At 41.7% G+C, this 14,077-nt stretch overlaps 1 protein-coding gene across 1 annotated transcript; it reads left to right on the forward strand.

Moving 5' to 3' along the window:
• The first annotated feature begins 67 nt into the window (after positions 1–67).
• On the forward strand, positions 68–13,991 carry rab14l (RAB14, member RAS oncogene family, like). The gene is made up of 8 exons (XM_022215501.2): positions 68–211; positions 4,612–4,670; positions 7,220–7,273; positions 7,901–8,078; positions 9,073–9,139; positions 10,820–10,907; positions 11,299–11,329; positions 11,438–13,991. Exons 2-8 carry the CDS (start codon positions 4,619–4,621, stop codon positions 11,613–11,615), a joined length of 648 nt encoding a protein of 215 aa, XP_022071193.1. The 5' UTR covers positions 68–211; positions 4,612–4,618; the 3' UTR covers positions 11,616–13,991.
• Positions 13,992–14,077: the final 86 nt, after the last annotated feature.

The raw sequence follows: 14,077 nt of genomic DNA on the forward strand, positions 1-14,077 counted from the left end.
GACCGAGCAGTGCTTACTATTGGTGCACAAACCGCAAATCGCCGCATACGAGGCTCTTTGTCCCAGAAGCCCATTGTATAGAGCGGAGGAAACCCTGTGCCGTGAGCAGCCATCTTGGACAGACAGATCATACTTGAGCCAGGATAACCTGCATACCTCCTCTGAATTCTGAACAGCTCCACAACACACAGCTCAAAAGACTTAATTTCTGGTAAGGACAGAAACTAAAAAAAAAAAAGCTTGAACACACTCTCACACACCATCCAATAAACGTAAAGACACTAATATTTGAATTGTGAGACAGTTGGAACTGCTTAGCTATCCTGTGTTTGCCAGGAGTTAGCTTAGTGGAAAGCTAGCGACGCTAGCTAAGAGATGGCTAACGCTAGGTTGGTGTCTATCGTTAGGTTCCAGGAATATCAGATAATGCACATTAAACAGCCTGAGAATACTACTGTAGGCGACACACGGTTTGATCAGCTTGGGTGAACAGTATATTTTAGCTACGTGCCTGCCATTAGCTGAAAAACTAGCCTGTTACAGCTATCGCTAGCTGTCGTTCGTTTGCTGTATGGTGATTTTTGTGAAATTAAGCTCAGCTCAAAATTGTTTTTTAACCCGTATATGTTAAATAATGGCATTGACGCGATTGTTTGTGTGCTGATAGAGACAGCTGATTTGGGTGTTGTGATTTATGGGGATTTGTTGTCAAGATGCATCCGTTGATGTCAGCAAGCAGGTAGCTAGCTAACGCAAACTTAGCTGTCAAAACAGCCAATTTAAGGCCGCGAGTTTTATCAGATACGATCATCTAGCTAGCTAACCAAGTCAGTGTCGGATTTTATTTCCACTTCCGCATAGTAATGCTACTGGCATGTTGTGCTTACTAGTAGTAGAGAATTAACCAAACCGACGCTGTCATTTTGCCGGTGGTTAAGCTAACGCTAAGCTAGTCACTGTGGTAAGGAAACAGGCATGACGTTACAGTGTCAAATTAAAGAGTTAACGTGAGACACTCCTGTCGGATTTGTTGTTGGATTTGATCCTACTTTTTATCACTCGTTTCCTGTCTATAAGTGGCTGTAATATTGCGAATATCTGCAGTGCAGTGTTGCACATATGAACCAACGCTAAGTCCTTAGCTAATGTTGTTAGCCTCCTCCTTGCTTTTGCTTTTCTAAACTACACGTGTGTAATATGAGAACTGAATTTAGTGACAAAGTAGACCATTAATGTATGGAAATGTTAGAAATCTTCTCAGATATATCTTTATGAATCCTAAAATGCTGCATCATTCTATTTCTTGTGCCAGATTTGTGTATTAGCAGGCTTAATCTTACAGCACTATTACTGTATTACTTGTTCTTTTGTATTGGTCTTGTTATTAAATCCTGTAATCACCATCATTTTATGTTATCATTCATGTGTATGTAGTGTCTGTCACGTTGTGCTTATGCTTGTAAATAACAGTGATTATGTCTCATTTTATTGTTTTTATAGCTTGAAGAGTCACATGATTTAAATAGTGGGCCTTGACATGACAGTGAAAGTGAGACTACACAGTGTATGTTTCATGGTTTCTTGAGAAGCAACATTTGATTTATTTGCAAGACACTCATCCTCTCATGAGGTCTGACTGTTTAAAAGGAGGAAAGGCAATGCTGCCGTTTTTCTGGAGAAAGATTCAGTGTGTTGGGGAGTAACTGAGAAGTGCTGAGGCTGCAGTCTGGTCACATGGACTTGACTCGCCTTCTCCTTGATGGATACTCATGGGGTTTATTTCTACGTCATGCGCTCAATAGGCTGAAAATGGGGCTGAGCATCACAACTGAAACACACTTTATTTTCCGCTCTTGCTGGAGATAGCTACTTTAATAGATTAGCTCCCATCACACTGGGGATAGAGGGGCCACATGAGGGTCATGTGACAAGAAGCAGTCTAGAAAAAGGCCATGAAACGCTAAGTTCTGAGTTTAAAGGATGTTGTGTGAACGGCTCATGGTCTCTTTTTCACCTTTAAACTGCAGTACCAAATCAGCGCGTGGGACAGTACAATTCCATGCACTTCCTTTACTCATACCACTCAGGATAATTGGACAGCTAGGATGAAACTGATTCCAAAATGGGAATTGCAACATTATAGGGTAAACAACCTTTTAGTGGCAAATCTACATTTGCTATGCTTGTGATATCACAGTTGATCATATTTTCTAACAACGTAATATAGTAGTTTCCCTTTATAGCATGTCCAGTTGTAAATAGGAAGTTCATACAGACTGCTTTTAGTTTCGGTTACCTGGTTGTTGTTGTTAGCCCAAGTTATTACCAAATCTCAGATCAAGTTGCAGAGTTTGTGGAGCACTTTAAGTGTGAGCCAAGTGGCCCTGTAAGTTGTTTCCACACTGTCAAATTATAACAGTCAGAGACTTTTTGTCTATCGGTAAAGTATTTTTATATACATTGTCAGTTTTATTTTTTATTACCAAATGTGTTTTAACATCATTTGACATTTTGCTGAAATATATTATTCTATCATGATGTTTAAGGCCTCAGATTTTTAGTGTTTTTGTCACCCAACACTGTCTATTTAAGTCAAGGTTTACGTGGCACTTCTATTAATATATACCCCAACTAAGCAGAGTTGTAGCTCCTCTTAATTTCTTGTCCAGCCAACAGATGTCTCCGGCAGTCTATATTTTCCTTATTTACTCAGTTTACTTATGCTACTGCTCCTTCTTATTCCTGTTTCTGGAGTCTCTTTTCTGTTTATTTGCTTGCTCTATTTCCGGTCTTTCTCTCTTTATCTTCCTTTATCACACCCCATCCACATTTCTCGTGGTTGTGTCAGCATTAATCTGGCCAGTCAGACATGGTCACTGAAAGGCAGATGTGGAAGTATGAGCACTGGGCTTTGATGTGGCACAGTGATTTCATTTCCAAGAAACTGCTTTGACTGCAGAGCTTCAGATTAGTGAGAAGCTCTTGTTTAAGTCAGAAAGACCGTATTTGCTAGAGACATAGAACCCATCAGGCTGCTGAATGATTATGCTTTTGATTAAGTCTGAATTATTTATTTCTCTACAGCAGCACCTCGATGCAAAATTATGAAGCTGCCTTAATTCACCACCAGCATAAAATAGCCTTGACGGCATTATACGAAGTACATTTTATGTTGAAATTCATCTTTAGAAATAGCGCACTTTGTGTGAAGTGTCTATACTGATGTCATACCTGACAAGATTATTTATGAAAAGATCTCTGCAAGTTCAAAAAGAGCACCTCTTTATCGCTGTGCAGCCCGTGTATTTGTGTTAAAGCTCTTTCGGACTAGCAGTGGTGATGCTGTGTGGTAAATCTGAGGAATTTCCCTGCATGTTGTTGTCAGTGTGGCGTGAATTGAATGTGAACAATGAAGCATCATAGATAGGTGTAAGTGGTATTTTTAGCTCTGAGCCTATGATGCTGGAGGTATTCTTGTGAGCATCCAGTGGCATTAAAATTAGCAAGCATCACTGTTTCTCTATTATTATGAGAAGTGAGAAAGTGCAGACGACGGGATAACGTGTTGCCTTCTATAGAGGGGTGACTAACTGACCACTGAAGAGCATTCTTCACTCCTACATATTAAAGTTCTGTCACCTGACTTGTTTTTCTGATCTAAGACTATTGTGACTGTTAATATAATGAGTGCTTGTTTGTGATTGTCTGAAATGAAGATGTTGCAGGCCAAGTCTTGGATTTATACCCATTTTGACTCTGTCTTGTGTATAAAATATGGAAAAAACATATGATGCATATGATTGGTATGTTGTAAAATTAGACACAGTGCAGTCAGTATGTTACATTGACTTTGGATAAAGTAAAACTGTTTGCAGGTGTTGCTGGTGATTGCAAGTCACTCCTTTTACCTCAGTGACTGCCCATATAAACAGGGAAAATGCAGCTATCTTTAGGGCACTGTGAACTATCCACAATATCTGACACACTCAATTGAGTTTTTCCTCAAGCCAAGTGAATTTTGGTGCAGAATGTGAAAGGTGGCATGAGTTTCATCCTCTAAAATACTCCTAATGCTTTTATGTGATGCCTGCCATCTCAAGCTTTGGAGACAGCCATAACAGTTTGGCACTACATCACCTGTTAGTTTGTATTATAGGCGGAGGGCTGGATGCTCTCCAGGGTAAAATTGAGTAATGTTGACTCACATATGGAATACAAATTAGATTTAGACTCCACTAAGAGATTAATTTTCGTTACTTTTGTTGTAGTAGCAATAAAAGCACACTTGATGCTGATGCATTCCTCAAATTGTGTGGCTCTTACCGGACGTCTGCAAACACACCTAACTTCATCTCATTAAATGGGAACAGATTGAAGTCACTGAAAATCATCACTGACATTTACATTACCAGTTATATTGAAGGATGTTTAAACTTGCTCCGTTTACATTTACAACCACACATGCTCAATCTTTATTTGGTTTTCTTTTCTTTTATGCTCATTGCATATGGTGTGAATAAACTGATTTGTGTTTAAACACTTAACATGCATTGTTCTTTTCTTTGCCCTTTTAAAGTTTAAATGCTGAACTGCTCCCTTTTTCTCTTTCAGAGCCACAATGGCCACCGCACCGTACAACTACTCCTACATTTTCAAATACATCATTATTGGTAAGTGAATGCTAGAAGATGAGATGCATAATCTATCAAATATTGAAACAGATAACTGACTATTGATTGTGAATCACACAATTTCCAAAGTGCCCTAAATGAGCTTTTAAATTTAGCTTTAAGTTACTCTAGGCATGTGCCAACTAACAAAAAGAAAACAAAGATGCTGGTTCTGTACTCCTGTAGTATATGTGTTAATGTCAATTTCTGCTACAGCACTCAGTTTTAAATATCCAGTTTTATGATATCATGTTGAAAAGCTGTTAAACCCAGCAGCTGGAGTCGAAACAGGCATGCAGCACGATCTAATGTCAGGCACGTAAAGAGGCAGACAGAGGTATTAAAATCTCTATGGATTTATTGACGGTCCAGTGGCCCACTAATGTAGCATTCAGTAGGCTACATCATTGTGGCTAAGTGTTGTTTTAAGCATTAAGGTAGGCTCCTATAGTTTCAGTAATCACATCAGGCTATGACCCATCCAATAGTACCACCTCATTGAGCAGCTATGCCTTCATAGCAGTGTTTTCCAAGTCAGCATGAAAAGCACATTGGATGATGTCAACATTAACATCCGAACATTTGTCCGCTACGGCGGTATCCGGATATTAATTTTGGTATTCGAATCCTCCTTTCCCCCGGACCCCCCACAAGGATGTTACAGGTGGAAAGAATATGCGGCGTTACTGTCTTCCCTCCGCCTTCTGCCCACATCGGCTCATATCTGCTCATATCGTCCTGTGATCACATACACATATACACATATGTCTATGTGGTCACCCCCTCCTCCCCCCAGACGAAAATATTCGGAGCTCGTCTCTTCCCTTCGCCTTCAGCCCACATCGGCTCATCCCGTCGTGTTCGGCTCATCTCGGCTCCTCCATTCGTGTTTGTAAACACCACCCGAATGGCCGGGTTGCTGCCGACTCTGACATCACGCTTCACTTCGTTGCATAAACATAAGACAAGATGCCAAAGACCTCCGCTGTTTGGCAGTTCTTCAGTTTAACTGAAGGCAAAATTTGGACCCGGGAGACCAGACGAACGGATCCGAATATTCGGGCCGTCTCCGCCACAAGCCACCACTGCACCGCCCGCCCACCCCCCACCCCCCTACCCCCCTGTCGGACATTACGGGGCGGAACGAATATTCGGATATTCGTCTTTAATAGGGCCCGAATATTTGGAGGCCAGAAACCACTATTCGGGCCAGCCCTAGTCAACACGTAATGTACAGTTAAATTTACTGTTAACTAAGTTGATCATCAATATCAGTATGGTTACATCCTGAGTGAATACAGGTGTGGGGACTCTAGTGAGCAGTATTGATAAACTTGTGGGAGTAGTTTATGACTCCGTTACAGTACAAGGTCCAAACAGCTTTATGGCATCGATCCATGTCTTTTTTTATGGAGATCTTATGCAGTTTGTCCAGTTAGAAATAACTTGCTATATTTTGAGCTACTGTGTTTCCTAACATGAGACATCCAAGTAGACACGTTGCTGCTTTTTACTCTTTTTATCTATACACATTTATAGAGCGATATAAACCCGTACACTCAGCACTGAGTTGTTTATCCGCACGTCAAACTTTAAAATGCACCGCCTCAAAACTTAATGCTCAGCTTGGATCTTCAGAGGCTGATGAATAAGTCAGAGGAGAGGCCATGAGAGACTTGGGCGTACTGGTTTACCCGTTGCTTTCTTTCATCATCTATAACAGCGGAGAAAATGTTCACTGATTGTGAAGCTTTTAACCCTCATGTTGTCCCGTGGGTCAGAATTGGCCCTTTTTAAAGTGTGAAAATGTGGGGAAAAAATATTTTCACAGGGAAACTTCTGATGTCCACATTTTCAACATTTTTGGGAAATCTTTGAACATTTTTTGGTGGAAAAAGAAAGAAACTATTAGAAATTTTACTGGTATATATGTCATCACTAGATATTTTTAGGATTTTTTTTGAAAACTTTTACTCATTTTTTGAAAATATTGACAAGAGTTTTCTGGCCAAATTTGGGAGATTTTTTTTTTTTTTTAAATAAAACTTTTAAGGGAAACTTTTAAGGAATTATTGGAATTTTCTTCCTGAAGGTTTTGCAAATTTTCAGAAATTTGGGAATTTTTTTGTGGATTTTTTGGATTTTTTTAGACAAGGAAATGGTATTTTATGGTGCCCGTACATGAAGACAACAGGAGGGTTAAGATACTGATTCTTGGAGTTTTCAAATGTCTTGATTTTCTCAATATTTAGCGTTAACACGGATAAATTTGTATATTTTTGTTGCTTGTAGCTTTGAGATGCAAAGAAATAGGCTGGAGTTGCAGATGAGAACATCAAGAGACATGATAAACACATCCATTATAGACAATAAAAAGGAGCATACATATTAACTCGCTCTCTTTTGCGCTTTGCCTCTCATAAGTCCACATGAAATTTTAAGCATTGTTGCTTACTGCTACATGATGCATGGTGGCAACATGGCAGACTCAAATAGAGAATTGTTGTTCGTTTGTTATTTCCTAGTTTAACCTGAGGTTCTCTCCACAGGGGACATGGGGGTAGGGAAGTCATGTTTGCTTCACCAGTTCACAGAAAAGAAATGTAAGTACCGCCCTGATTTTGACTCCTTTTCCTCAGTGCATGCAAGGCTGCCAGGTTCAACTGGAGTGCCTAAATCGCTTTAGATTTCCTTTTTACGCCAGCGGAAGTCAGCGGCATAGAAGTGGAGTGTGAGCTCAACAGTGAGAGCCTCTTCTTCTGTCTACGAGCCAGCTGCAGCCTCCCATTACCATTCAGCTCAGTTTTGTTTAGCACTACTATTAACGAGCCAGATGCTGTGTTCCTCATTCACTTGTCCGTGATCACATCCTGCCTATACTCACACATACACACTGGGGTGATTTAGAAAAGATTTGAGGATACTTTCTGGGTGTTTATACTTTCGATGTGGACAATTCAATGACTCTAAAGACTGTTATTCATTATTGATACAATTGCTGCTGCCTTACTGTTGAAATGAGGTGTGTGTGAGAGAGACTGTACACATAAGCCATATCCTAAATCTAGGAAAAACATTTAACTTGGTGTCACACTAACTGCATTTTTTTCCAGCTTGAAAGTTAACAAAGCCATTTGTAGCAATACAAAAAAATAGTATCAGGCAACAGTCGAATTTACTGACATCAAGAATCAAATTGAACCTCCTGTGTCCTCACTTCCTCTCCCCAGTCATGGCAGACTGCCCTCATACAATTGGCGTGGAGTTTGGTACAAGGATAATCGAGGTGAGTGGGCAGAAGATCAAGCTGCAGATTTGGGACACAGCAGGACAAGAGCGTTTCAGGGCCGTCACCCGCTCCTACTACCGCGGAGCTGCAGGGGCGCTTATGGTCTACGACATCACCAGGTACACAATGCTTTTTATGTGTTGATATACACTAAGTTTCCACCTGTGTTGCTCAAGACAGCTATCTAGCACGTTTCAAAAAGATATAAGCCAGAGTAAGTTAAACAAAAGCAACAGACTACCTCCTGAACAAATACGAAGAGTTTGTTCTACAGCCTGTGTGCAACCTTTGTGCCCAAACTGTCAGGGTTATGCCAAACAAATACAATCCAACATGTGGAATGTCTGTCCAAACTGCACCCAACTCCAATACGGGGCACTAGGGATAGAGAAACAGTACTTAGCTGTAAAAACTAACGTGGACTGTAGCATCACTGTTAATGTAGAGCTTCTGCTGGCCTAATGCACAGAAATGAGAGGAGTGTTTGTACTGTCATGCATGGTTGCTGTAAATACACAGCTGATCACATCTGTGTCCTGTAATTAAGGCGTGTGACTTTAAATTACTGGATTTTATATTTACATAATATTCCCTGTAGGTTAAGGATTGTAAAGTGAAATGTGGTAAAGTCCAGTTTAGAAGACACCATGTGTTGATGTAATGTTTGGATAAAGAGTGGGAATTTTTAGGATTGATGGTGGAGGGATGATGCGGATGTGGGTGTAGCTTCCATAAAAACTCAACCAGACTTCAAAGTAACTCATGCTAGGGAGGATTTGTTTCCACTTTTGGACCAGGTCCTTCTTTACTTAAATTCTTGCACATGATGGTCATCATTGGGATTGTTGATAAAATGGTGCACTTGTTGGAAAATGGAAATTCAGCTGTAACTTGGAATATTTGGTTGGTTGAACAAAACTTTCTGCATTTCTTAAGCGACACCAAAGCGGTTTCCACAGTTCTGAATTTATCCACAAGTCCCACATTCTTTCCTCTGCGGTGATCTCCTCATTATGTTGCAGCTGCTGCCTCTATTCTGATTCCTCAAAGATGGCAGGATGTTATGTCTTTGCTGGTCGTCATAGTAACCTCTGTCCCTCTGCTGTCATGCAGGAGAAGCACGTACAACCACCTCAGCAGCTGGCTGACTGATGCCAGAAACCTCACCAACCCCAATACTGTAAGTCCACAGATTACCATCTTTTCTGTGTGTCGCTTTAAGCTGTACGGCCCTGCACATGGAGCATTTCCCTCTTTATATACACAGCTCTATGGAACTATGTAGATTTTCTTTTCCCTCTGTTAGCCTTAGTTCTTTCAGTTGTATCCTTGTCACTTCTGCTGCTTCATTTCTCCTGTTCCTCCCCTGTCTTGTTCTGTCTGGGATCTTTGAGGCCACAGAGCTCTGTCCATTTCTTAAATTGTTTTTTCCCGGTAAATGTGATTAGTGTGGATCCATCCTGTTCACTCACGGAGTTCTGTGTCCTATCAGAAGTGTCCATCACGGCACTTCTATGTCCTGTTTTTCATATCGGCTCAAAATTGTTTTGCTGTTGTTAAACCAAAAGGGCCGTTTATGTAAATCCATACACTTGTATACACATGTATGAGTTTTATCGGAAGCCATGCTTAGTTTTGCTAATTTTTATGGACAAATCATACCTGACAGTAAATTCTACTATACCCTTGGGGTGATGCAATAGGCGAGTCTCAAGGGTGCTAGTGCCCTGAGCAGTGAGTCCTCCGTTCAAATCCTGGCCTGACCATTTGCTGAATGTCACGTCCCTGCAGTCTGTTGCCATATTTCCTGTGTCTCTGTATTGTCTCACTCTTTAGTAATAATGGCACAGGATGAAGTACAGTTTGAATAACATTTGAAGCTTTTGTGGTTTTTCTGACACTGCTTCACTCTTAAAAGTTTCAAAGTGTTAATTTTCCACTGATCAGAGTCACAGGAGTGTTGTCGCCTATCAAACCCCTTCAAAGTAATATGTTTCCCATGATATCCCAAGCCACCCAGCCTAACCCAAACGTTATATTAAGTAATGATAAAGGGTCATTATCAGTCACACAGAATAAAGACTTACAGATATGTTAATATGGTATTTCTTTCATAGTATAATAGGACAAAACCTGTTCTTACTTTTTTCTGAACAGTTGTTTTTCTTGTAGTGGCCACATGGTGGCACTGTGATTTAAATAGTAAACATAATGAGCATACTGTGTTTCTAATCGTTTACTGATGCTGAACATAAAGACAGGTAACTAAGACTTGTGATTCTGCAACAGCTTTAAAAAAATGGTCCTACTTTTCCTACCAAGGGCAAATAATTCAATTTAAAAAAAGATCAAGATTTCATTAGATGTTAGTCTAACATCGGTCTCAATCTGACATCAGCAGTGCTTACATTTGCGCCCGTGACTTTCATGGTGCACTCAAAGATGTTTGACATTGAAAGACTTACAATTAAATTTTCTTCCCAAAAGATTATCATTATTTGCTATTGCACTGAGGAGCAATAGGACAAAGTCTGCAACAAAACAGAACTAAACAACATGGAAAAAAACGTCATAGTTCCATTCAGTTCTACTGGAGTCACTCTCCTCCAGGAAGGAAGCTCATTACATCAGTACATTAGTGGTCTAATTACTTAACAGTTGCTAGGGGCTCTGTCTAGTGTGCTCATATGTTCCTCAGTGGATCTCAATCAACTCTCCTAACAGTCAACTCAGCAGTCCTCCTACGTTCCCTTCAGCTATTATCTCATGGAGACTCGGAAAAGCAAACTTGCCCCAGAGAGTCTGCTCTCAAGGAAATTGTCTCACGCTTGCTCTGCCTGTCCTGTGTCTGTGTCATCAGGTGATCATCCTCATAGGAAACAAAGCAGACTTGGAGGCCCAGAGGGACGTCACGTATGAGGAAGCGAAGCAGTTTGCTGAGGAGAACGGTGAGCCACACACCAAGAGAGCAAGATAGGAAGTCAGGGAACATAAGTTTAAGCTGCAAAGACTGTTTCTCAGTTCCAACAGAACAATACTCACAGGGATCCCAGCAAAATGTCCAAATATTTAGAATAAAAAGGAGTTTGACCCTCTGCATTCTTTTCAGACTGTTTGTAATAAAGAACCTCGTGGTTGATTTGAGGAGACAAAAGTTCCATCACCGTCCATCGCTGTTTATGTCGTTTAGATAGTAGCTTGAAGTAGGAGACTTGGGGAAAGAACTGAGAAGAGATATTAATTGAACACGGGGGCGAATGAGGACTTGGTATTTGAAGTATGTGAGCCTGGAACAATGTTTTAGTGACTCCGTCATCGTGTCTGTTTTATGTTGTACAGGTTTGTTGTTCCTGGAGGCCAGTGCAAAAACGTAAGTCTGCACAACTTCAGCGTTCAGTGCCTGCAGCACATAAACTATTCCTTTGCCTACATTTTTTTTCAACACTCACTCGCCTCCTCTCTCACGCTCCTTTTTCAGAGGTGAAAACGTCGAGGACGCTTTCCTGGAAGCTGCTAAGAAGATCTACCAGAACATCCAAGATGGCAGCCTGGACCTGAACGCCGCCGAGTCGGGGGTCCAGCACAAGCCGTCGGCACCTCAGGGCGGCCGGCTAACCAGCGAACCACAGCCCCAGAGGGAAGGCTGCGGCTGCTAATGACCAAGCAAAAGCCCCCTTTGCCCTCCCTTCCTCTCTCCCTTCCTCTGTCTGTCCTGCCCGCCCTCCCTCAACCAACCCCCTCCATCCATTCCGCCACCTCCGTACGTTCATCCCTCACTGCACCAGGAGCTGCATGAGAGCAGGGCTGCGGAGCGAAGGAACGGGGGGCAAATATCAACTTGGGCCAGACTGAGCTGGGCCGTGTGGACTACATCTCTCCCTCCTCCTCCTCCTCTTCTTCCTCCTCCCACTCTTCCTCTCTGCCTGTCTTGACTCCCTCTGTTGCCGTCTCACTCCTCCTCTTTAAACTCTGTCAGCGTGTCGTCGTCCCATAACTCTCCTCTTTCGATCCTCTCGCACCATCCAGTCTAGCTCCCCTCCATCATAGTATTGTAGACGCCACCACCACTCATTAAACCGGTCACTGACACTTTAGATAGATGTAATGTTCATACGATATGATAAACCGAGACTGTTTTTTTTATGTTTGGTTTTATAGCTATATATGAAATGTAAACACCGCATTAAGTTTCATCCACCACCCATCAGTTCTGTAAGTCAGATCTGAATTAGAATCGGACTCCCCTTCGCCTCTCCTGCATGGTTTACGATTCCAGCATTTTACGGAGACATGCGGGTGTGATATCTCACTCCCTGCTGAATCTGTGTGGGACAGAGGAGGCGATGAAGTAGTGCATTGTGCAGCCACACAGGTAGGGGCTCTTAACCATGTGTCCAGGAATGTGTAGCTGAGTGAGCTTTTTCCGCGGGATTCGAAACCTGCTCGTGGCTTTTAATTCTGTTTTTTTTGCTGCTTGGCACAAAGCAAATTCCTTTGCCAGATGTGGCAATGCTGATGTACTCAGGAGAGAGAGAGAGAGAGGAGGGAGGAAATTTAGAAAAGCAGGAATTACCCACAAATTCCTTTTGGGTAATTCCCCCAGTCTCTCTGCAGGAATATCACAGGAAGGAATACTGGGTGTTTTCCGGCTCATCTGTGTGTGTGTTTGTGTTACGAAGGTGGACGGGCGGCTCTTTCGACGAAGTTAAAACGACACTTTAACAAAGAAAGCACGTCTTTTCCGTTTTTGATGAAAAGATTCATTTAAATCAGTTTCTTTGCACCAGCTCTCCCTCTCCTCACCCCCCCCCCCCCCACTCACCCTCCCACCCATCATATCAACAGATTCTGTCTTTACCAGCATTTTCTTTGTCATTGTTTGTTGCCTTATTATAATTAATGTTATTACTCTTTAATCATTGTTTGGCTGCACTTGCTCTTCACCACTGCTGTGGGATTCACCTTGATTCAATAAATCAACTCTTTTTAGAATAATTCTTGCATTGTACTGGTAAATAACGTGAAAACTGAAGAGGTGGTTCACATGGCCAGAATATCTCAAATGGCTGAGTATCAGCAGCATGGTCCTACACCCACCCTTCATGACTATTAGGGTGTAAAAACGAACTTCACTCCTTTATCTTAATTAAACCGCACTGAAGAGCTGATTTCTTGTTCATTTGGGCAGTTGTTCCTCTGCCTCCCATAACACAACACCAAGCAGCATGCCCCCCCTCTTCCTCTGAAACATGAAATTGTCAAAATCAAATTGTTTCTCCTTCCTTCAAGTACGATCTTTTCTGTACCATAGTGACTCCCTGATTGGACAGCTGTATATATTGCTTCTTAACTACTGGTGATGACCTCGCTACTGTACTTTGGATTTAGAAATTTATTTGGTGGCTCTGCCAAGATCTGTACAGTCGGTGTGCTAGTGGGTTGCCTGTAATTCATGCTTGGGAAATTCTGTAACATAGTTTCTATTAATAAATGTATGTAAAGGACAGACACCCCCCCCCCCCCACCCAACCACCCCCGTCTGCACACTACTGAACCTGCCGATTGGTTGAGGGGAGAGGAAGTGGACTGAGATGATGTGCAAGCTAGTATTTATGTCTGCAGACCTCGATTCCTCTCATTTCAGTACGGAGTGGAGGATGGGGCACTTTTGTTGATATTCTGTTTTCTTTTTCCACCCCACCCCCCCCATCGTCGCTCCTCTTTATGGGAGGGGCCTGCATCGCTGTCTTAACTTTTTGGGGGCTGGGGATTGGTTTGTTATTGTGGGAAGTGGGTGGGCTGGGTCTTCCTTTTTCCCGTGTCCCACCTCTTTGCAGTTTGAGTGACCACTTCCTGCTTTTGTCTGTCCACAAGTACAAACAAAAAAAACAAACGTACATATGTATAAATTTTTAAGGAGCTGTGCTAACATTTAAATGCGTTCTTGCGTGTATATGATTTTAAAATGTTGACATTTTGATTTTAATGACAAAATACTCTAGACAGAAAAAATAAATTATACATAACCTGTTGCTGTGCGTCCTGTTTTTCTTTTTTTTTAATGTGAAATGGAGCAAATGTCGCTGCAGTAAAGGCACATATACATGAATAACACGTT

The sequence above is a fragment of the Acanthochromis polyacanthus genome, chromosome 18 (genome assembly GCF_021347895.1).
Source record: "Acanthochromis polyacanthus isolate Apoly-LR-REF ecotype Palm Island chromosome 18, KAUST_Apoly_ChrSc, whole genome shotgun sequence".
Classification (NCBI taxonomy): domain Eukaryota; kingdom Metazoa; phylum Chordata; class Actinopteri; family Pomacentridae; genus Acanthochromis; species Acanthochromis polyacanthus.

What these genes read in the sequence shown, in the direction of transcription:
- rab14l (XM_022215501.2), top strand. Translation starts at nt 4,619, where the DNA reads ATGGCCACCGCACCGTACAACTACTCCTACATTTTCAAATACATCATT. An exon ending in TTTCAAATACATCATTATTG is followed by an intron (nt 4,671 to 7,219) that starts GTAAGTGAATGC and finishes TTCTCTCCACAG; the next exon opens with GGGACATGGGGGTAGGGAAG. An exon ending in CCAGTTCACAGAAAAGAAAT is followed by an intron (nt 7,274 to 7,900) that starts GTAAGTACCGCC and finishes TCCTCTCCCCAG; the next exon opens with TCATGGCAGACTGCCCTCAT.